At 42.0% G+C, this 24,288-nt stretch overlaps 1 protein-coding gene across 1 annotated transcript in view; it reads left to right on the top strand.

Annotated features, from left to right (window-relative positions):
* The window catches only part of LOC117757496 (acyl-CoA-binding protein-like), a 34,575-nt gene extending 14,879 nt beyond the window's left edge, over positions 1–19,696 (top strand). Inside the window, exons 3-4 of the mRNA XM_034578714.1 lie at positions 3,250–3,312; positions 19,358–19,696. Of these exons, the coding sequence (XP_034434605.1) occupies positions 3,250–3,312; positions 19,358–19,431 (137 nt within the window). The 3' untranslated portion in view covers positions 19,432–19,696. The remainder of the gene's footprint in view (positions 1–3,249; positions 3,313–19,357) is intronic.
* The last annotated feature ends 4,592 nt before the right edge of the window (positions 19,697–24,288 follow it).

Here is a 24,288-nt window from a genome sequence, read left to right as displayed (position 1 = left end):
GACTGGTGGGGGGGACAGATGAGGTGTGTGCACGGAACCTGTTGAAGAACTAATTTGGCTCATTCGCCCTCTCCAGGCTACCTCCTGGCTGTCTGTCTCTCGCCTTGAACCCAGTTATTTCCCTCATTCCAGTCCACACATTCCTCACATTGTTATGCTTGAGTCTGGCCTCCTGCCAACTCCTGTAAGATTTTTTGCACTTTGTTCTTCTCTGTCCCCAGACCTGAAAGTTTTCTTCTTCTTGTTGAGATGAACTTTCAGCTCAGTGTTGATCCAGTGCTTGTTGTTGGGTAAGCAGCTTACAGTCCGGGCCGTCAAGGTGGTTTGTTCACAGAATTTAATGTATTCCGTCATGCAATCAGACATGCTGTTGATGTCCTCCCCATGTGGCTCACAGAGCACATCCTAGTCAGTGGACTCGAAGCAGTCCTGCAGTGCCTCAGTGGCCTCCTGAGTCCACCTCTTCACAGTCCTTGTGGATGCTGCTGGACAAGAGGGACATACTTAGGTGTCAGCAATACCAGTTTATGGTCTGATCTGCCAGGGGGGGGCCAGTGGCACTGTATGCATCCAGAGCATTGAATCATATTATTCTGATTAATATGTCCGGGATTGAGAGGAGGATGCTTGCAAAGCTGAATTCAATCATGGACAACACCTCTCACCCCCTACATGACACTGTGGGGGCTCTTAGCAGCTCTTTCAGCAGCAGACTGCTCCACCCACAGTGCAAGAGGTCCTTCATTCCCACTGCTGCCAGACTGTACAGAACCATCCGGAATGTAAAATAAATGCTGCTTTGGTCATGTTTAAATACACTATTTGCACAATTTTTTGTACTATTTTTGCACTATTTTTATGAGAAAGAAACTGTTTTGCACCTTGTTTTTATGTACAACCGTCTTACTTTTATGTTCAAACATTTTTTACTTGCCACGTACAATCATCCTGTGTGTCGTACAATCATCCTGTGTGTCGTACAATCATCCTGTGTGTACAGAATGTTCCTGGTCTCTCTCTCCCCCTTCCCCCATCTTTCTGTCTTCTCTCCACTCTTTTCCACCCATCTCTCCTCTCCTCCCCATTTTTCTCTGCTCATCCCAACCGGTCGAGGCAGATGGCCACCCACATTGAGTCTGCTTCTGCTAGAGGTTTCTTCCAGTTATTGAGAGTTCTTTCTCTCATCAGTCGCCAAAGTGCTTGCTCATTGCGGGAACTGATTGGATTTTTAAGGTCTTGACCTATGTAAAATGCCTTGAGATAATGTATATTATGATTTGGCGCTATACAAATAAAATTGAATTGAAATTAATTTTAATGACTTGTCTCCGCTGTATTGTTCGCTGTGTTTGTCTCTGCCATTTTTCAAATGTTGACTCCAGATACGGCGTTGTCACTTGAGCTACACAAGTCACGGAATTGGCTGGTTTACTGCCCCTATTTCAGGAAACATTGCCACAGTGTGTGGCTTGCATTCTAACAGACCCAAATTAAATCGAGTAGTTATTGCAGTCCTTATAATTAGGCTGTTGATTTCTCTTGGTGCTGACTATTCATAATTCAAGTTCATGATATCTAACACCATTCTCAGAAGTTAAAACGTAATTAAAGTTATCTTAATTTGAAGCGAACTAAAGATATCTTGAACTGGAATTAAAGATAATACAATATAATATATTTCAACAAAATTGTAGAAAAGTTAAAACGTCTTGTCCTGCTGAATGTGTCTGTGTGACTGTTGGTATATCTGTGACTCACAGCAGACCAGCTGCACTGAACTGAATTCACATCTGTATTTATACAAAACTTAGCAATGAAACATCTTCCAGCAGGTTTTTGTGCTTTAGAACATAACCGATGTGAAACAATCAGAAAATGTATGTTTTGTGTTTTTGTTTCATGGCTTTGTGTTTTGTTTCGACGCATCCTCTTTTCATTCAGCCTATAGGTCTCTTAACCACAGCTGCTCTCTCTCTTTACTGTTTAGTCGCGAATGTGACAGTCTTTAAAAGTGTGTGAAGATATTACGTTTAAACCTCAAAGAAAACTTGTGTAAAGCTGATTTCACATGACACAGCAGCACATTATCACTGTGGTATGAACCTTAAAGTTGTTTAAGATCCTCCAGTTAACCGAGAGAAGAGGAGGACGAAGAAGAAGCAGAGTTCCTACATGTTTTCGCTTAAGATTTATAGCACAGTGATGTTGTGTTGCTGTTCCATGAGAAGTCATCTTTACACAGTTTGCAGCTAACGGTCTCTGAAAAGTTTCCATGTAATGTGTTCTCTCATTTTTGATGACTTCTCTGCTGTACCTTAGCTGTGCTTGTGTCAGCAATTTTTCAAATGTTTACCCCTGGGAGGAGTAGGAATGTCACGATATGAAATTTTGGTGCCATGATTATTGTAGTATATGTCAGAGAAAATATCACGGTTTTCACGATTATCGATACTATAGAACGAAAAAGACACTCAACAAGCAATATATAGCTAAATATATAGATAATGAACTAAAATTGTTATATTTATCATCAACTATATCCAGCTAGTTTTTATAGTGTAACATTTAAAAGTAAATTATGTAAGCTATTTTATTTACTTGCCATATTGTGAAAGAATTTGTTTGAAGATTTGTGTCAAAAGCAGTGTATCTGTTTGGGACTCTTATTGTGAAGGGTCACCAATGGAAGTTGTTCTGTTTTCGGGAGCGACGTTTTGACTATGTCCTTATTATACTATTACCTCTCAGTATAGGTGAAGTAAACTCTCGACTACATTTATAATGGTTAATAGGAAGAGAGAGAGAGGGTTTGTATGTGAGTCCGCATGTCAGCTGCTCCTTCGGAGTTGGTCAGAAACCGAAAGTAAAGAAGGATTTCTCTTCTCGCTGTAAACTCCTCCGATGGAGTTCTTTTTGGCCAGCATTGGTGTAAATAAGCTGTTGCTTCAGTTCCCTATTCTCAACTAACGTTTCAGTGGCTCGCACATACAGGTGCACCGTGCACAAACAAAACGTGTAAGACACCATCGTAAAATATCGTAGTTTTTACAATTCTTACAGTTATGAAAACGTGACATTATGAAACGGCGGTTATCGTATAATCAGTTAATCCCGACATCCCTAGAGAGGAGATGGCGTTGTCATGTGAGCTAATGGCTTACACTTTAGCCAGATGCTTTGAATGCATTACACCTGCTAACATGTTTCATTTAATTAACATAAATCTGTCTTTATCTTTCCTTTGTGAAGGTCGTCCTGGGATGTTTGATTTCACTGGGAAAGCAAAATGGGATGCCTGGGAGAAGCAGAAAGGTATACTTTTATTACTGTGGATAAAATTTTCAGCACTTTGTGTATACTTTTTCCACTAGTAGCACTGGTTTTAGGGGCAACAGAACAAAATTAGACGCACCACTTACAACGACATACAACACAACACATTCATATTTGAAATCTTAACTGTTTTACTGATTTGGTAAACAACAAAACAAGTAAACAAGGAACTTCATCTTACAGAATAACTCTCCTTCCCCTCCCTTTAGAGCACATCCCACTAGGGCCTGGCACCTCTGAAGGCCAACCCTTGTAGTTGGGCCTTCTCGCTCTTTTGCCCTGACTGAACCTAATCTGTTCAGCCTCTTTTGCATCAACCTCCAAGCTAGTTCCCTCAAGATTTATTCTAATCAGGTCCTCCACTGTGTCCACATGCAGGGGACCCTCTGACATCATATTTAATCCTATTTTGTGCTGAGAATCGAGTCATATATTATTCTGAAATTGGCTATTCTGCACTTTTATTTTAATTACATGCTGATTAGGGCTGGTTATCACCACTGATTTCCCAAATCGATTTGATTACGATTAACAAGGTTTCGATTCAATTTAATATCTATTCAGTTATAGATATTTCAGTCTACAATACCAAGTTTGCTTGGATATGAAATAATGTCTCAGAGAACTAAAGCTGTAAACTGTGAAAGGAAATCTCTAACTTGGTGCATTATTAAAAATATTAAGGTAGGCCTGTCATGATAACAAATGTTGTTGGATGATATATTGTCCAAGTTCACGGTTCCAAAAATGAACTAGTTCACGTTCATTTGTTCCGTTTTATATTGGGATGATTTTGATGACAAACTTACCATCAAGTTACTTATCGATGGTGTCGGGTCAGGATCACATCACTTTGTGTGTGAGCATGTGTGTGACTGTTTGCAGGCATTTTTCCCCAGTAGGAGATGGTAGAGAATTGGAGTGAACCAAAATGCGTCTTTGTATTACAATATGGCCAATTATGCAAATTAGAATTAAAGGTCAAGACAAGCCTTGATAGAGTACCAGGCTGGACTTCAGCCTTCCAGCACCTGTGTAAAGCACTGGTTATGTTACACTTTTTTATTAAAAACATTTTTTGGGACCTGGTAGGGGCTCCAATTGGCCTGGCGGCCTGCCGGGCCAGTACTACTATTGGGGAAACAGTGTTTGTACAACAGTGTTGGAGTCATGTTTTATAGATAATCTTTGGCTTTGAATATAGAAGGGATGTCACCAGAACTGATACTTTGGTACCAAGTCAATGCCAAAATTCTAAAAATGTCATGTTTTACGTATTACCATCCTCGCTCCCTTTGCATGTTGACGGTGAACACCGTCACCGGTCAGAGGTTCTTGGCAGTGGTGTATAAAGTACTTGAAAGCCATACTTGAGTAAAAGTTCTGATATCTTACCTAAAAGTGACTCCGGTAAAAGTTAAAGTCACCCGTAAGAAAATGGCTTGAGTCAAAGTCTTAAAGTAGCTCATATTAAATGTGCTTAAGTATCAAAAGTAAAAGTACAAGTACTACAATTAACAATGCAAAGTACTTTTCATAGTAGGCCTACACACAAACAAAACATTCAAAAATTGTTCTCTCCAGGCTTTATTTCAGGTGATTGAAAAACTATAACAAAAAATATACATATACTGTATAATTTTACAAATTTTGAACCCCAAATGCTGAGTGTTGGTGAGGGTTGGATGTAAGGACTGTATACGAGGAACTTATTCTTTTTAGCCAGTTCTGATTCCAGCTCCGCTCCAGGTGTGTCTGCTAAAACACGACTCTGTCGACTTCTCTCTCTTAATGTCCTTTAAATTGGCAACAGCACAGTACAACATATGCCTATGAAAGGCAGGGCAGAATATGGGTGGGAATGCGTGGTGTTCTACAAGAAGAAATGATACAAAATACAACGATGATAAAAATTATGGAAGGGATAAACAGTGCCAACTATACAATAAAAATAACATGTAGGCTGAACATACACACTACGTAAACGCACATGCATGCAGACTACACACATATCCGCATGAACAATATATATCCTTATCTACCCGTATATACATATTAGCGAGGAACCAACCGATATAATATAAAACAGTAGAAAAGGCACCCAGATATACAATGACGCAGATAATGCGCTGCACTCGCGCTGACCGTGCAGCCCCAGCAGTGCATGTTAACTAATAAAGAACTCTAACCAACTTAACTGAAGCAACTAATAACACACAGTTCACACTCACGGTTCTCACGGACGCACACGCACAAACAGACAGCAGTCTCTGACCGACGGACAGCTGTCTTCTTCCTCTCTGTCTCACGCGTCGCTCTCAATTACTTCTGCGCCACACACTGATCGCGCTGCACTCAGCGCGCTCCTCAGCTGAATGCGAGCTCCCGCCGCAGATGTGCAGCACGTGCTCCCGCGTTCCTGTGCTATGCGTGCACCTCCGCTATGTGCTGCGGATAGGCAGCCTTTATACACTGAGGTTCAAATAGTATTGGACTTATATTCATATTTTAATTTGTAACGAGTAACGAGGTATCCAATGTCGATGTAACGGAGTAAAAGTATATATTTTTTCTTTCAAATGTAGTGGAGTAAAAGTGGAAGTCCTGATGAATATAAATACTCAAGGAAAGTATAGATCCTACCAAAAACTAGTTAAGTACTGTAACAGAGTACTTTTACTACGTTACTTTACACCTCTGGTTCTTGGGACCCGTGCAGTGCTTGGGGTTTGATTTGTGTTTCATACGCTCTTTAGTTTATGAGACACGTATTTAAACACATTGAAAATAACAAGATGTAACATGATGCGCACAGCCAGGAGATCAGGGTTAAAGTGACCGGAACGAACTGGATTCATGTTCCGACAGGAACGATTAATAACTAAATAAGTGTGTGAGATGAGCAGACACACATGCGTGTGCGCTCCTCTTCCCACAGATTAGGGCTGGACGATATTAGGAAAACATGCACTATGCGATAACCTTGTTGAATATCGTGATGATGATATGACCTGCGATAAATAAACAGTCCCTGGCTATGGACACAGGGACCACGGACAGCTCCACAGCCCAAGGGAGAAGGCGCACAGTCCGGCCACAGCGCCTCCAAGTCCGGGGCAGACACCCAGGGAGCCATGTACAGCTCCACTAAGTCCTATAGTGTTAATTTGGGATCTTTTCATACATGTTTGGACAGTGAAAAGTTACTATTTTTTCAGTTTTTAGTGGCTCTGTCACTAATTTACTTCTCCTTACCTTGTCTCTATCATGTGCACTGCGTCAACCGTGTCAACAGCACCGCCATCTACTCCAGCTGTCCATATATTGACTAAGTTTACAAAGTCTGTTGTTTTTACTCAAACTGAGTACTGACACTGATCACACTGTGATGACACTGTGTGTGTGTGTGTGTGTGTGTGTGTGTGTGTGTGTGTGTGTGTGTGTGTGTGTGTGTGTGTGTGTGTGTGTGTGTGTGTGTGTGTGTGTGTGTGTGTGTGTGTGTGTGTGTGTGTGTGAGAGAAGAGCGAGTGAGAAGACTGATGAATGCGCTGCTCTGAAGAAAGATTTAACTTGTGGTGTTTTCACTAAATTTTAACAATCCCTAGTAGTAGTGCCGTCTGACTTGCTCCCTAAACAGTAACGTTACGCGCATATCTTGACCTAACCAAACCAGTGGGTTGAAGGTCAAGCACCGGACCAATGAGCTCACTTCCCCAAATTTACCTAATGCTAATTTTTCTTTCTTTTCAAAGGCTTGGTCTGTGGCTGGGTAGTGCGATGGGGTGGCACAATAACTAATTTGGGGGGGCCATGGTTCGCACTGTAGTGTGAGCTTGGCTAACCCACTTCTTGGGGCTAGAATCATCAAGAATATGCTGGGAAAATGTCAAAGAACTTCTATAATGCCCTTAACACAAGTAAATGAATATGTGGATATAAAGTTCCTGCAGCTCCTTTAATGTTGCTGTAGGCCTTTTGGCAGCCTCCTGGACCATTTTTCCTCTTGTCTTTTAATTCATTTGGGAGGGATAACCAGTACCATGAATATCTTTTTTACACTTTTTCTGACTGATACCTTTCAATAGGCTGGGGCATCGTAAGGAAGATCAAAGAATTGATTCACCCAAAGAGCAAGCTGAAGCAAAAAAAATCACCCATGATCATCAAAAGCATAGGTCACCAATAGGCGGACCGGACCAGATGCCATTCTATACTGACCCAGGCCTATTATTAGATTTTGACAGAGCGTTTCTATTTAACCTGTGCAGCTTTTCTTGCATTTATAGTAGTCTTATTTTAACCGTTGCAGCTTTTTTTGTCTTAGTCATAGTAAATCCTTGCAGCACAAGGTAGAGTTTACTTATCTCACTGAACAAGAGCAAGTGGGGAATAAAGAGAAAAAGGAGTGTTAAAGCTGTTTAGTTCTTAATATTTGTTGACATGTGAAATGTAGTTAAGAAAAAAGATGAAAATGAGAAACTCAAAGTACATTCTTTTTTTTAAGATGCCTATTTCAAAAGCTCTTTATTTTGTTTTTATATGCAGACCTTATTTTACTTCAACCGAGAACATACATTTTATTTTATTATTGTTTTATTATTAGAGTACCCTCCAATTCAATGTGAAAATTAATGATAAATATTGCTGAAATGGATCGTGTTGGCAGCTGATTGTGGATAGTGGTGGTGGACCATGATCGAAGTGGCAGCTGATGGTGGATAATGACGATGGATTGTGAATTATGGTGGATCCTGATCATGGTGGCAGCTGATCTTGTATTATTATTTTCAACAAGACTGCTTGATATATAAACAAAAAAAAAACATAGGACGAGATGTGCGAGCACATACCACGAGCGTATTGAACCTGAGCTAATAGGATTTGAGGTTTTAATCCCTGTATGATTGGTATATGGGAGGTTAGTTAGGTCATCGGGGGTCGTCAGGTGGGTACCCTCCTTCATTGATGTTTCGTTAATGAGTCCACGACATCTCCACAGGGCTCTACGGTGATACCTGGCGTCCCAGGTACACCCCCCTTTGGGTGTACCTCTTGTTGAGGGTTAAGGGATGTCGCGCCTTGTTAAGCCCTATGAGACAAATTGTAATTTGTGAATATGGGCTATACAAATATGTATATAATATATGTATGTGAATTTGATGGATTGATGATTTTTGACTTCATACAATCCTTGATACAACTACCAGGCTACTTCAAAATATATGACACATATATGGCACTGAATCATAAGGCATGTTAAACATTATGATGTCTAACATGTCGCGAACAGTGAACTCACGTTCACGTTAATTTGTTAAATCATCATCGTATCAGGCCAGCATGAAATACCAGGAGCGGGAAATGTGTGTGTGTGCCCCCAGACAGCGCACACACACACACAGGCCCCGGGGCTCCGCCCCCCCCCCGGGGAGCGGGTGGGGCAGGGGAGCGGGTGGGGCATGAAAAATATTCTCGCTCCAAAGCGGGGCATGACAGAAAAAGTTTGAGAACCACTGATCTAAAGTGTGGGAGTTTTGAGTCAGAGACCAGTTTTCATTTATTTTGTTGTTGGACAGCTTAATGCATGTTGATATATTCCTCTTACTTGAATGGAACAAGCTCTTGCACTAATTTTATTTTGGAGAGATTTTTTATGGGACTGTAAAAAGCTGATTATCAGTTCAGACTGGGCTATTTTTTGTTCTGGAATAATGCCTTGCAGTGCATACTTGTGCTTATGCTTATCTTTTTGTCATATTTGTTTGTATTCAAGAGAAGATTATTAACCCTTGTGTTGTCCCTGCTTCCCCCGGCTGTTGGCCCCCTCACATAGCCCGTCACATTTTAGCACTCACTCGTAGGGCAATAGACAAGTTAGCAGCCCTTGCAGATGTATTTGTTACACCCGCAGCACACAGTGTGAGTTTTACAGTCCTTTTTCCTGGGGCATGTCTGACACCTTTTCCTCTTACTCACCCCGAGCGGGGCTGCTGCGGCGGCGACTGGGGCTAGGGAGGAGGCCGGACGCTTGGGTCGAGCGTTGTTGTCGTGGTCAAGAGCTCTCTGTGCGGCGGCGGCTTTGACAGCCTTCACAACCGCGGCAGACACTTCCGTGCAGGGGATGCGCTCCCTTCGTGCGATGAACGGAGTCACGAGAGCCTTTCCCAGCTGCTCGAGGAACACCCTCCGCTTGTTCCGCTTGCCCGGCATCCAGCCGGGGTTGATCTCTCTCCATATCACGAAGGCTTTGTAGGAAGAGACGTCGAGTATGTTGTGGAAGATGACCAGGGGCCAGCGCGCGGTCATCCTCCTGCAGCTGTACGTTCCGATCACCTTGTCTAGGTTGTCTACGCCTCCTTTGTTGCGGTTGTAGTCCAGGACGATGACCGGTTTCCCGTCCTCGCGGTCGCTGATGTCGGCCTCGGCGTGACGTGTGCTCAAGAGCACCACGTTCCTGTTTTTCTTTGGGATGTAGGACACCAGAGTGGCGGTGGGCGTGAATGCGAACTTGGATGAGAACACCTCTCTTCCCTTGACCACGAGCAGCCCGGTCGGGAGCTCGGGCTTGTTCTTCCGAACCGTGCTGGCCAAGGTGATCTTCCTCTCCAGGAGCTGCCGCGTGAGTTCGTAGGAGGTGAATTGTCGTACGTGACGTTGCGACCGTGCAGTCCCTCCGTGACATCGAGCAGTACTCGCAACCACTGGTTCCGTTCTGGGCGTCCGCCGCTCGGCTTTCCGGTGTAGACTTGCATCTTCCAAGCGTAGCTGGATTTTGCATCGCAGGCCACCCACAACTTGATCCCGTATTTCGCTGGCTTGCTGGGCATGTACTGTCGGAAAGGACAGCAGCCTAGGGAGAAGAAGAGGAGGAGAGGAGAGGAGAGGAGATGAGGACGAGGACTAGCAGCCGCTATCTAGCTATAGCTACATAACATAATAACATAATAATAATATTTTAAAAAACGGAAAAAAAGACTAACCTCTGAACGGAACCAGTTGCTCGTCCATGGTCACTTCGGGCCCTGGGTTGTAGAGGCGCAGCAGCCGCGCCACCCATGCGTCCCAGACCTCTCGCACGACCGCCAATTTGTCCGTGGCTCGTCTCATCTCGCGGTCGTCGAATTGCAGCAGTACGTATGGAAGACTTTTAGGGGCATCGTGGCACGAAATATCGCCCAGCCACTCTCGGCGTCCCACAGGCTGGCGGCGGCCTCGCCCCGGGACCTGTACACGCCCGCTAAGATCAGCAGCCCTACGTAGGCGCGCAGGTCGGTCTCGTCCATCCACGAGACCCTGCCAATTCGTCATCTCCAGGATGATGTTCTCTACCGTCGGCGTGACGAACAGGCAGAACGTCGAGGCTAGGTCACCGGCGCGGGACGTCGCGTGCATCGTGGGGCCCGGGGGGACCCCGATGGGCGTAGCGGCGGCGCTTTGAGCCACAGCAGGGGAGGAGGAGGAGCGGCCCTCCTCTCGGCCGTACGCCCTTGAGGACGTTATTTCTCCGTTTCTTGACAGGAAGGTCTCTCTTTCCACGAGTCCAGTGGTGGTGATTTGTGGTGCCGTGGTCTTGTCCTTCATCTTCTTCTTCCAAGGATGACGAATCTGCAGCAGCATCACCCACTGGGTCGTAGTCTTCGTCGCCGTCGTCATCTTCGCCGCCGTCGTCTCGTTTTTCTTCTCCGTCTGCTTCTCCGTCTGCTTCTCCGTCCGCTTCTCGGTCTTGCTCTTTCGCGTCCTCTTCGGGTTCAGAGGATTGTTGCTGGGAGAATAGCTGTTGGAGAACCTGTTCTCTGGTGAAACGCGCTTGACGTGACATCGTGACCTGGTCAGGGAGAATGGCACACGGAGAAACACACCGGCTACTCTGTGGGTCTAATTGACCCCCCCGAGATTACAATTGGAATCAGCTGTGGGTCTAAATGACCCCACAGAGAAACACACCGGCCTCTCTGGGGGTCTAAATGACCCCCCAGGAGAATCGAGAATGACAATCCATTGGTCTCAATGACCCTAGGAGAATTGGATAATGACAATCCTTGGTTCACCTTGGTTCACCTTGGGTCAATTGGTTAAACCAGTTGTGTTAACTTAACATAATATTGCTTTTCTTTCTTTTTCTGCCATTAAATTTGCATCTATCCAATAATGATTTGTGGATTCTGGGTGCCTTTCCTTACATAAGAATGAAAAAATAGTTTAATCAATCGTTAAAAAGCATTTTGGCAAGAATAGGGGGAGACAATGGAACAAAACGGAAATTTGGGCATGATGTTCATTTTCACTGCATTAATTCTTCCAATCAACGACAAAGGCAAACTTCTCCATCTTTGATGGTCAGAAATATTGCGTTTCTGTATGATTGCCCCATTGACATAATATATCCCAATATATAATTTAAAAAATTGTTTTATCTTTCTTGTGGGGCATTTTAAGTGCTCTTGGGAGCCCTCTGGTGGCCATGGGGGCCCTAAGCAGCCACGTAGTTTGCAAAATACAAAAAATTATGGCATCTTCAATCATGATGTTTGACTGCATACATGATCATATACCAGTTAAGTTGACATCGCCCAACCCTATTCTAAAATTTATCGAACACCAGTAAGGCCCTGGCTCTAAACACCTATCTAAAATGTGGTCACAGAAAAGACAGACCTCACTATCCCTTGCTATTATTTTTCACCTCTGCTTGTCTCCTGTTAGGCTGCATGGCTATCCATAATGCACATAATGCCTAATCTGTCCTAGTGTATATCGTATTAACAATGTAATACATAGAAATACAATTATTATAATACACTAACATTCTGCTGATTGGTTTGGAATGAGCTGAACTAGATGTTTACAGTGGTTGATTGGAAAAATTATAAATTGTAAAAAGGAAACAGAAAAAGAGAGCACCTACTCCCCATCACCTGAAGTTCTTTACATTAACTTTTAATATAATTACAGCCTTTCAATACAAAGATACAAAGTTGACAATGTGTCGGAAGCATTGTAGGTGATCCAGAAATGGAACAGTGGACATTTTAGATTTTTCTGGAATTCCAAATGGACAGATGGTAACCAAATGATATTCTGAGACTAAAGGTGTTTCTTGACATTTTGATATATATCATCTCTTGGAGCTGAAAAATACTCACACATTTCCAACTTTTTAACTATTTTTACACAAACATAATCCAATGTGCATAACTGTAATAAAGTCCAGCAAATTATATATTTGACACCAAGTGGAGCAGATTTTTTGTGGAAAAGTAGAAAAAAGAGAATAGGAGAATAATAAATTTGTCACTAGGAAACTGGCACAATAATCGTAATTCACTAAACAAAAGATATAAAGAAATGAGAATAATTAATAAATAATCACCATTTTGATTTTCGAGGGCAAATATGAAAACACAGGACAATACAAGGACAATACAGTAGATCACTATAATACACTGCTCAACAAAAATTAAAGGAACACTTAAATCACACATCAGATCTTGATGAACGGATGATTCAAGTTGAAAATCTTTACCGATGTACATTATATAATTTGTTGAGAACAAAATTACGTTACAACGGTCAATGGAAACCAAAATCATCAACCCATTTGGGGCTTGATTCAAAACCACACCCAAAATCAGAATTAAAAAATTGAAATCACAGGCTGATCCAACTTGCCTGAATTTCATCACATCAACTCATAATGGGACTCTGTAGTGTGTAGGCCCTGTGTGTGTCTCTATGCACACCCTAAACATCTGGGCATGCTCCTGATTAGTTGTCGGATGGTGTCCTGGGGGATCTCGTCCCGAACCTGGGGATCAGTGAGCTCGTGGACAGTCTGTGGCGGTACTTAGCGGCGTCAGATACACCGATACATAACATACCATAAACTCAGTTGGATTAAAGTCAGGAGAACGTGAGGGCCAGTCAATGGCATCAATGCCTTCATCATCCAGGAACTGCCTACACACTCTGGCCACATGAGGTCCGGCATTGTCCAGCACCAAGAGGAACCCAAGGACTGACAATCAGACAGCACTACCTAACAGCAGTCAGGGTACCGTTGGCTATGACACTGACTAGGCAAAACTTCTTGCGACTGCAGGTATTGATGTGCCATCCTGGAGTAGCTGGACTACCTGTGCAACCTGATTGGGCTGCAGGTACCACCTCACGCTACCAGTAGTGACAAGGACACTAGCAGAACACAAAACTAGAGAAGAATCAGTCAAGAAGGATAAGGAGAGAGAAATTGTCTGTGGCCACCACATGCAAAGCCGTTCCCTTTTTGGGGTTGTCTTGCTTTTGCCTCTCTATTGCACCTGTTAAAGAGCCAGCAGGTGAAATTGATTCACAATCCCTTGTGCTTCCTAAATTGACAGATTGATATCCCTGACTTGGTGTTATACTGTGACGATAAAGTGTTCCCTTAATTTTTTTGAGCGGCCTACATTGATGCTAAATACTTGTAGTCATTGATGAAACACGCATGTCGTTCTTTTCTTTCTGGGCTGGGTGGCAGCTGGAGAGGACTGTGGAGACTCCTCCTCATCATCATCATCATAATAATCATCTTCTTTCTTTTCGTCTTCATTAAGACTGAGAAAAAGAACAAACCAATAACAATAAAAATAAACCAATACTAATAATAACCAATAACCTGTGATATAGTCTCATATCTAGATTATTGCAACCATGTCTACATCATCAAAAAGTGTTGTGAAAAAAACTAAACGATGCTACATTTAGGAAAATACAATGGAAATAATTCTAATTCAATTCAAAACAACTATTTGTCCCCAGAGGGCAATTCTAAGGCACATAGAGCTTGTCAAAACACAAGTAAAACCATGAATAATGAATAAATACCGTTGAGTATGAATAAATGATATGCATCATATAAATGTACACTCACTGGCCACTTTATTAGGCACACCTGTTCAATTGCTTGTTAACACAAATAGCTAATCAGCCAATCACATGGCAGCAACTCAATGCATTTAGGCATCTAGATGTGGTGAAGACTACTTGCTGAAGTTCAAACCGAGCATCAGAATGGGGAAGAAAGGGGATTTAAGTGACTTTGAACGTGGCATGGTTGTTGGTGCCAGACGGGCTGGTCTGAGTATTTCAAAAACTGCTGATCTACTGGGATTTTCACGCAATTTTCAAGCAACCATCTCTAGGGTTTACAGAGAATGGTCCGAAAAAGAGAAAATATCCAGTGAGCAGCAGTTGTGTGGACGAAAATGCCTTGTTGATGTCAGAGGTCAGAGGAGAATGGGCAGAGTGGTTCGAGATGATAGAAAGGCAACAGTAACTCAAATAACCACTCGTTACAACCAAGGTATGCAGAATACCATCTCTGAACGCACAACACGTCAAACCTTGAAGCAGATGGGCTACAGCAGCAGAAGATCACACCGGGTGCCACTCCTGTCAGCTAAGAACAGGAAACTGAGGCTACAATTCGCACAGGCTCACCAAAAAGAGTGTGTGACTTTATTGTGTGTTTGGGTGTGGTTAGGGGGTGTTGAGGAGCTGCACAGCCCTGGGAAAAAAGGTTGCCCTTCTCCCCTGAGAGGGAAGCCATTCAAATATGAAAAGAACCTCCCTCCACAACAAAAAGAACTAAGTATTTCTGAAGAGCACACATTTCCCAGTAGCAGAGAGTTGCTCTGCTTAATGGCAAACAGGAGAAAATGAGAAATGCATTTGTTACGCACAGGTACCTGTGCGTAACAAATGCATTTCTCATTTTCGCCTGCCCTAGAAAAGCTTGTTTAGCACATGGTATACATCATTTGAAAGCTTGAAATCTCTTCGTCTAAGAGATGGACCTGTCAAGCCTAAACCAAGATTTACCGTCTAGCAATAAAATGCAGGAAAAAGAGCACAGACCAAATCAAAGTTTTCAGCCCACGGTAAAGATAAGTCTGTCTCTTGGCTTCTATACATGACAGCTAATGACCACACAATGCTTAGCCAGATGGTAACACCGTGCGGTATTGAGTAACTGCAACTAGTTTTTTGTCACATTATCAGAAAAAACATCCACACATGTAAGGTGAAAGTGATGACCCTACTTTCAAGATGGTTTACGTGAATGAAAAATTGGCTTATAATAAAGATACTTCCTTTTCTGAAATGGTTAGCTCCATGCTTATATCCACTCGAAAGGTCAGGTGTAATCCTGTAACTTTCGCTTTTGAAAGTTACATGTAATTTAGCTGTCACTTTTATACAAAGCGACTTCCAATAAGTGCATTCAACCATGAAGGTACAAACCCAGAACTGCAAGTATCATGTAAGTACATTAGCTTCAAAAAAGCCAAACTACAAAGTGCTTCATGTAAGTGCAACATATAAGTACAACTAACTTTTTAAAATTTTTATGATTATTAGGCCACCTGCGGCGGAAGATGTGTGGACTCCTGATGTCAATGTGGAGCTCGTTCCGCCCATTTGGGAGCCAGGACAGCAAACAGTTGTGATTTTGTTGAGTGGCTAGGTGTCCCTCGCAGTGAGGGAGCAGCAAGCCGATTGGCCGATGCAGAGTGGACGGGCTGGGGTGTAAGGTTTAACCATGTCCTGGATGTAGGCTGGGCCCGATCCTTTTGCAGAAAGGTACGCAAGTACTAGTGTCTTGAAGCGGATACTCTGGATGAGCTGCAGAGGTCGGATGTGACTAGCGGGCAGACCAGCCAGGAAGGAGTTGCAGTAGTCTAGGCGTGAGATGACAAGAGCCTGGACCAGAACCTGTGCTGCCTTCTGAGTGAAAAGGGGAGGTATTCTCCTGATGTTGTATAGCATGTATCCACACGATCGGGTTGTTGCAGCTATGTTGGCGGTAAGGGAGAATTGGCTGGAAAATCTCACACCCAGGTTCCTTGGTGGGGGCTACCACAGAGTTGTTGATGGTGATAGTAAGGTCATGGGTGGGAGAGTCATTCCTTGGAAGGAAAAGTAGCTCGGTCTAGTCAAGGTTGATTTTGAAGTGGTGTGCAGACATCCACTGATTGATGTCAGTCAGACAAGCAGAGATTTGTGCTGTGTTTCAAACTGGGGAAAAGAAAGAATTATTTGGGTGTCATCTGCGTAGCTGTGGTAGGAAAATCCATGTGAGTGAATAACAGAGCCGAGAAAGCCTGAAGGGAGGAAATAAGGATTTGGTGGTTCACCCTTTCAAACGCAGCAGAAAGGTCCAGAAGGATGAACAAAGAGGAGAGAGAGGCTTCTCTCTCCTCTTTGTTCTAGCAGTGTGAAGTTGCTCAGTGTCAGTGACAGCAAGGAGGGCAGTCTCAGTTGAGTGGCCTGCCTTGAAACCAGACTGGTGCGGATCAAAAAGGTTGTTCTGGTTAAGGTAGGAAGAGAGTTGATTAAAGATAGCACACTCAAGTGCTTTGGAGAAAAGAAGGAAGAAGGGGCCACGCCCACTGACTTTTCATTATACTAGGAAAAAGTTAATGGGTAGGAAGACCCTCGTTGAAAATTTATAGGGAGCGCTATTGAGCCATTTGTGTATGTGCAGTGAACATTAAAATATGTAAATTTTCCCCAGACCTGACGTGCTTGCGAGATTGGGTGAGTTTTTAAGCACTTGCAGTGATGTTCAAACCACTTCCTGTTTGTTGGCGTTTCGTCGAACTGCACACCATCGTCATCCAACGTAGAGGCGTGAGTTTCAAAATATCACTTCACCAATGTGTCAAGGCTTCCCTGACCTATTATGAGATGAATCAAATGAAAAAGCTAGGCATAGAATATCAAAGTATAAAATATGATACTTCCTGTCACAGCTAGGGGGTGCTGTGACTATTAAAGTATATTTGCATGTAGAATTCTTCAGGGCGGGTTCATTATTACACAAATAGTTTCACAGTAATTTGAGCAAAAGCATAGAAGTTACAGCTACTTGAAGGTTCTTGGCGAGACATCAAGATTCACCGCCACGGCCATGCCCCCTTACGAAAACTCCTAGTTTATATAACTATTAATCATAAAGTCTCTAACATGACATAAATCTAATGTGAAGTCGATCGCATGAAAACTGCAGGACTAGTACAAATTTGTAGCACATGGCAGGCAAAAATTCATATTCAATCCAAAATGGCCGAATTATTAAAACAAAGAGGTTGGGGGTCATGGGGCTTCCCAAAATCCCTCACTACAACTGGGCTGCTAACATAAGCTGTCTTACTCTCTGGAACCTTTTCTACCATTGGCCAAGCAGCCCAGAATGGATCTACTGAAAGCTTCCGATATTACAGGTTAGAGACTATGTGCGGTCTATGCTGTCATGTTTCCCTGATGAACCTGACACATCCTTCTGACAGATTTCTCTCATTCAGCCCTCTATTTAAAGGTAGCACTGTCTACTGTTACAACCAAGTAAGCATCTAGGAGTAAGGGAAGCAAGACGGCGCCAATGATAAACAGCAAAATAGCCTTTTATTGTAATAGTGCAAGTTAAGATCTACAATAGCAATACTAACCAGAATTGCACGAGGTGAGGAACAATGGGTTTTACGCCAAATCATAAAACAAATAAAAATCAAAACCTCTTCCTACCCAGTCCCTACTCCCCTGATTGACAGTCTACAACAAAAGAGCAAAAGAAAATCCTGTAAATTAAAAAAACTAAACTAGACTTTCCTGTACAAAATAAAATACATTCAGCCCGCCAACCATAAGGCCTAGTGAATTATCATAAAGAGTCTAGGTGAGGTGCACAATGAAGTAAGGAGAATAACAAAACTAAACTACAGCCGAACAAAAACCTTTTTTTATCACAGAACGAGTGCCTCGATAGTTAACATTCACAGTATTTCTTAAAGATTAAGTCAACAACAGTTAAAAACCACATAAAAGACGAGAGACACGGAAGCAAACAAATCACATTAAATCTCAGCCGCCCCCTGATAAAAGCACAGGGTTTCTTATCCTCTCAGCCATGAGGAAAGAGGTGTATAATTGGTAGCTGGCAACATTGGAGGAGCCAGCTAGAACTGGGGAATACTGGATTCTAATACCAGGGCGGCACTCCAGGAGGAATATATGATAGAGAACTACTTCTGCACATCAGGTTGACGGTGAAAAAAACTTTTTCATCGCCACCAGCAAACAAAGGGGAATACCCATTGCGCTGTTTCCCTGTTGTACCTGGAGCACGGTGGCGACGAAGGAAATGAGGGGTGCGGGCCGGCTAAGGAAATGTGAGAACCGGCCTCCACTACCAAGCATTCTTCTGGCTAATGTTCAGTCTCTGGATAATAAGCTGGACGAACTTCGGAGCAGGATTTTTCAACGGGACATTAAGTTTTGTAACGTTATGGTTTTCACGGAGACTTGGCTCTACCCCTCGATCCCGGACTCCACCATTGTCCTGATATTCTATTCTAGATTTATTTTATTCGATATTTTTTTACTTGTGTAATATTATGAGCATTGCTAGAAGAGAGCCTGTGACCCAAGCATTTCATTGCCAGCAACTGCTAAATGTAATTGTTGTGCATATGACAATAAACTCTTGAATCTTGAATCCCCTGGAAGTGCATATGACAGAGGAGTGGTTAACCTGAGAACAGAAAACACTGCACCACATTTCAAACAGCAGTAAGGAAGCAGCCGAGGCCAGTAACACTACACTGTACAAAACAATATCCATGTTGACATGTCCACTTTTTAATTTGATCAAAAAGCCTGGGGACATAATTTGGGTTAGTGTTTCTGTTTACTATGAGAGCACAATGGCCTAACCTAAGCAAATGTATTTCAATTAAATATGATTTGTCCAGAATTGTTAAAAAAGTTATTAATTCTCACTACACCAAACAAATTCCCAATAGCTAGTGGACAAGACTAGAGTGAAGATTCAAACCCAGTAATTAAGCTTCATTTGACAGACACCTGCAGGACTCTGAGGGCTACCGACTGCATGCAATGAGGAGGAAGTTATAATTTTATGTTGGAAGCAGTGGATATTGATTAATTAATATTTTGTATCGTATTTACTTAAATGCATTTACAGGTAAGAGCAAAGAGGATGCCATGAACGAGTACATCAACCTAGTGGAGCAGTTGAAGCAAAAATATGGAATCTAACATCACGTTAAGGACAAACTGCCTGGACCAATGGCTGGAGAAACTACTCTCATTCCTCACCCTGATGCTGTGAAGCACCCAAGATCTGTGTCCTAACACAAGTCTAAATACAGTTGATAGTTCCAGTAAAATAAGTCAATCTGAATATCCACTGACTCATGATCAAAAACTCAGAATATCACCATGTTTTAGTTAATGTTCTCAAACATTATCTGCACAGTGTATCTGCACAGAACTGCTTTTTCAAAATAAAATCAGTTTTCTCTGTATTGTGTTATGTTTACTGATTTTGTGATGTGTTCTTGTTATTACATAATGCATGTCGTAATATAGACCTTGTTGCAAAGCGGTTTTGAGCATTGCCCATCTATTTTTTGTAGAGCTCTGTTCAGTTTGTGAGACTACAGACTGCTAAGGGAAAAACCTGCATTTCATTGTTGCCAGTGCTGTAAATGATAGATTGTGCAACTCTGTGCACATCACTACAAAAGAACAGCACTGCTTTTTTCTTAAAAACATTTTTTGATCAACAAATAAGTTTATGTGTTACTTTATGTTGTTTTGCTACTCTCATAAACAAATACAAATAAACAGAAACAATGCCAGGGGTTTTAAACAACGTTTCACATAAATAAATACAGACAGTGATAAAGTAAACAGATATAGTTAAGAACATTTTTTAATACATATATTGCAAATATATCAATATATTATATTTGGTACAAAGATTGAATGATTTTACTGCTTTTCTGTCATAGGAGGTAGACAATTAACTGATAGAGACCTCTGCTTCCCTTTCAAAAACAAAAAGAAAGTATAGTCTCCAGCACTTTACATTTATGGATGTGGAAGTTAGCCAGTAATATGATGAGGTTGCAAAGGAAAGTGTCCACTCAGACGCGTTCACAACAACACAGGGTGTTCAGATGAGGGGTGGTGCAGCATGCAGTTCAGGATGTAATATAATATCTCACAATGTGGTGTTCCTTTTAACTTCATTGACACCTCATAAATGCAAGGAAATATCGTTTCACAAGGTTATTATAAAGATCATCTGGAGCAGAACACTTGTTTATCAGTGTGGAATAATGTTCCTCAATGCAGTAGTGCTGCCATAGACTGACTTTGATTTTTTAAATGAAAACCTATTGTAAAGCACACTTGTAACAACATTAGCTGTCTATAATACTTTTTGAAAGCACCTTCTAAATATAAAGGGAGTCCAGATCTATCTGACTGACTGTATTAATTGATGAAGAAGTAGCCATGTGAAGTAATATAGAAAAATTAGGATGTGATAAATCAAGGCCGTAGTCATGAAGTGAACATTGGGGGGGAATCTCACAACTCATTAACACCCAAGATACATTTGTATGTATTTTGCTATTTAAAACAATGTTTAATACTGTATTGTAAGTCTAATGTGTGCTTGGTAATATAAACATGTTTATGTGGATTTTATATAACTTTATATATTCATTTTTTATATTTTGAAAATACAATTACATAAGTTTATCAAATTATATAAAATATAGATAAATATGTAAAATATTGAGATACAAATTAGGGCTGTCAACGTTAACACTATAATGAGGTCTTCTTCCGGGTTAGCATGAGAGGAAGGTGGACGTTTGAGGGAGGCTCCCATACTTGTGAAATTCATACATCTCAGCATAAAAAGCACAGCGATACTTTTGTTTACAGCATTTCATCTGTGAATCGAGGAAACTATGAGCCATAATCTGCGGACAAAGAAAGAAGAGCGAGTCACCACCCCGCTGGGAAAGACCTCAGGGACTGCCAAAGCTTAGATGGCTAATGCTACAGAGGACCCATCGTGCCTTCCCACAGACCTGGAAAAGTTGAGCTCAATGTTGGCCAGTGACCTCAAAAATACAATCGACGAGGATCTGGCTCCACTAGCAGACTCCGTCAATAAATTACGCAAAACCACAGAACCAAGACAGCTGGATTACCGACCTCGAGGAAGCATTGTCAAGTTACAGCGACCAAACTGTCGTTCTGGAAGATATGTGTGCCTCACTAAAAAGCAACAACAAACTTCTGGCCGACACAGTGGATGATGTTGAAAACAGATCAAGGCACTGTAACTTGAAAGTCAACTTGGCGGAAAAAGTAGAAGGGGCCGACGCAGTGAAATTTATGTCTGGCTTTTTTGCTGAGGTCTTGGGAAGCGCTGTGTTCCCCTCCCTGGAAAGCGTGCGCTGAGAGCGAGCCGAGATAAACTCATCTATCGCGGGGACGAGTCACCTTCTACCCGGACTACAGCGCCACTGTTAACAAGAAGTGGGCAACATTCAACCCCGTGAAGGCTGTTCTCTACCAAAGAGGAGTGAAGTTTCGCCTGATTTTCCCCACAGTGCTAAAGGTGGACTTTAAGGGTGAAACTTAAAGTCCGACATTTTATGACCAGCATGTGGGTGAATCGTGAGTAACTCATAAACTGACTGAACAAATATGGGACTGTTTTACTGTCCCATAAGACTAAGGCACTTGGTTGTAAAACAATCATACTGTAGTTGTTTCAAATACTCATGACTAATGTCTTCACTGGCCTTTAGAATGTTTGCTAGCCAAACACTGTTGATGGTGTTGATACTTAAGACCGAGTGAATTTCTTATTAGCAATGGTTAATGGCAGGTGTGCTTAAAGTAAGCTTTTGGACATGGTTACACTGCTCGATAATTAATCTCTTTTTTTTATTGTTCTGCCAGCTTAATTTTGTCTCATAGCACAATTCAGCTTTGACATTGCTGGTGCAACTCTGTAATCATAACTCTCTTTATTCACTATTTCTAGTTGATGTGCTTATTACAAAATTGTGTGTTATAAATGCTATTGTTATAATATATTTCCTACTATCTGACTGTTGTTTGGGAGCCACCCCTTGTTTTAATTTATGTTTTGGGTAATGAGGGAGGTGATGCACCGGAAGTTTAAGATTAGTTTTTTCCTGCAGTCCTCTTCGTTTGGGGAAGTAGAACTAGGACTTTTTGTTTCGTTTTCTGTGTTTTGTCTTTGTATGGGGTTAGCCTACAATCCGAACAGTATTATAGACAAACTGATTACTACAGCAGTTGAAAGGACAGATCAAATTGACAGTCAGGAACACCTATCTTTTGGACCACTTTCTTACCCCCTCCTTTCAATCTTAGGTCTGTGTCTCCCTACTTTAACCCAAAAACCTTAAATGGTTAACACTAATAACTCCTGTGATGCCTTTAGGATGGGAGATAACTCTGTTAGATTCAACTCATGGAACATAAAGGGGATAAACGGACCATCTATTAAGTCTGTAAAGTATTCAGCCATTATAGTTTCAGACCATGCCCCCTTTCAACAAGACATTTCCTTTACCTTAAATCAGAAGGACCGACCACCATGGAAGCTGAACCCCTTGTTGCTTTACGATAAAGACTTCTGTAACAAAATTTCACAATCCATAGATCCTTTTATGGAGACTAATGCATCTAATTCGGTCTCCTATTCCCTTCTGGTTTTTGGATTTGTAGAATTCTATGGGAAACCCATCCGGACCTGCTGCTCAAATGAATTGCTTGAGACATTTCCTGGGATGTTATAGCAGCCTCAAAGCCAGCTTGGGCTTCTGGGTCAATTTCTAGAGTGACAATTTTGTCAAGGAAAGCATTAACCTCAGATGTCTACAATGGATTCTGATGTGTATAGATTGTTATAAAATTCCTTGAAATGGTTATTAATAATTTTGGGTTGTGTGGAAAGCGACTTACAATAAGTGCATTCAACCATGAGAGTACAAACCCAGAACAACAAGAATCAAGATAGTGCAATTTTCTTCAAGAAAGCCAAACTACAAAGTGCTATATGTAAGTGCCATACAAGTGCTACTAAAGCGCTACTTTTTTTTTTTATTCAAGGTATAGTGGGAAGAGATGTGTTTTTTCATTTAAAGCAGAAGATTTGTAGACTTTCTGCTGTCCTGATGTCATTGGGGAGCTCGTTCCACCATTTAGGAGCAAGGACAGCAAACAGTCGTGATTTTGTTGAGTGGTGTAATGGCAGATTTTGCATTTGTGAATGTTTAATAGAAGAACAGATATGTATTTAGAAGAAGTAGATAACAAATGTGTTTCTGTGACTTACAAAAGTTGCAGAGGGGACTATAAGTGTTTATGGCCCCCACATGTGTGTCTTAGCAAATGCTTCACTGCAGGGGTGTTACTTAGTGTGTCTGATAGAGATGGGTGAGGGGAACTCTGCATTGTATACAGGACTGGGGTCTTTTGATGTTGTAAATGAAGATAGAGGACACACCAGGGGTCTGGGACGGAGATCTGAGACAGGAACTCTGCCCAACCTGGTCAGACATCAAGAGACTGAAGAATACCTTTTGGCTCCTCGCAGGGAGGGGCTTCTGATTGTATAAGTGAAGTGATTCTCCTATGCTCTGTGCTCATTCTATACACGTCACACTAGGTGGCTGTGTGGGGTGAGCCCACCTGCAGGTGTTTTGGTTGAACTTTCCGAGAGACAATGTTATGTGTGTATTATTATACAATAGGGTATCATTATTAAACAGAAACTGCCACCACAATTTTGGCGTTGTTGGCAGGATCACTCGTGTGAGCAGACACTCTGGATCTCAATGCTGAGGAAAGTCTGGGACTCATACCTCAACAAATGAGGGCCGAAAGCTTGAGAGCCAGGAGTGCACTCACTGAGGTGATCCAACGGACCTGGTTTGGAAAACAAGCATTGTCTTTCGGGTAAGTAAAATTAAAATGTTATGACCTTTAGGAAAAGGTCCAATGTTATGATCTTTAGGAAAAGATCCACAGATGTTATGACCTTTAGGA

The sequence above is a fragment of the Hippoglossus hippoglossus genome, chromosome 23 (genome assembly GCF_009819705.1).
Source record: "Hippoglossus hippoglossus isolate fHipHip1 chromosome 23, fHipHip1.pri, whole genome shotgun sequence".
In the NCBI taxonomy this organism is placed as follows: domain Eukaryota; kingdom Metazoa; phylum Chordata; class Actinopteri; order Pleuronectiformes; family Pleuronectidae; genus Hippoglossus; species Hippoglossus hippoglossus.
This window is presented reverse-complemented; position numbering and strand designations above follow the sequence as displayed.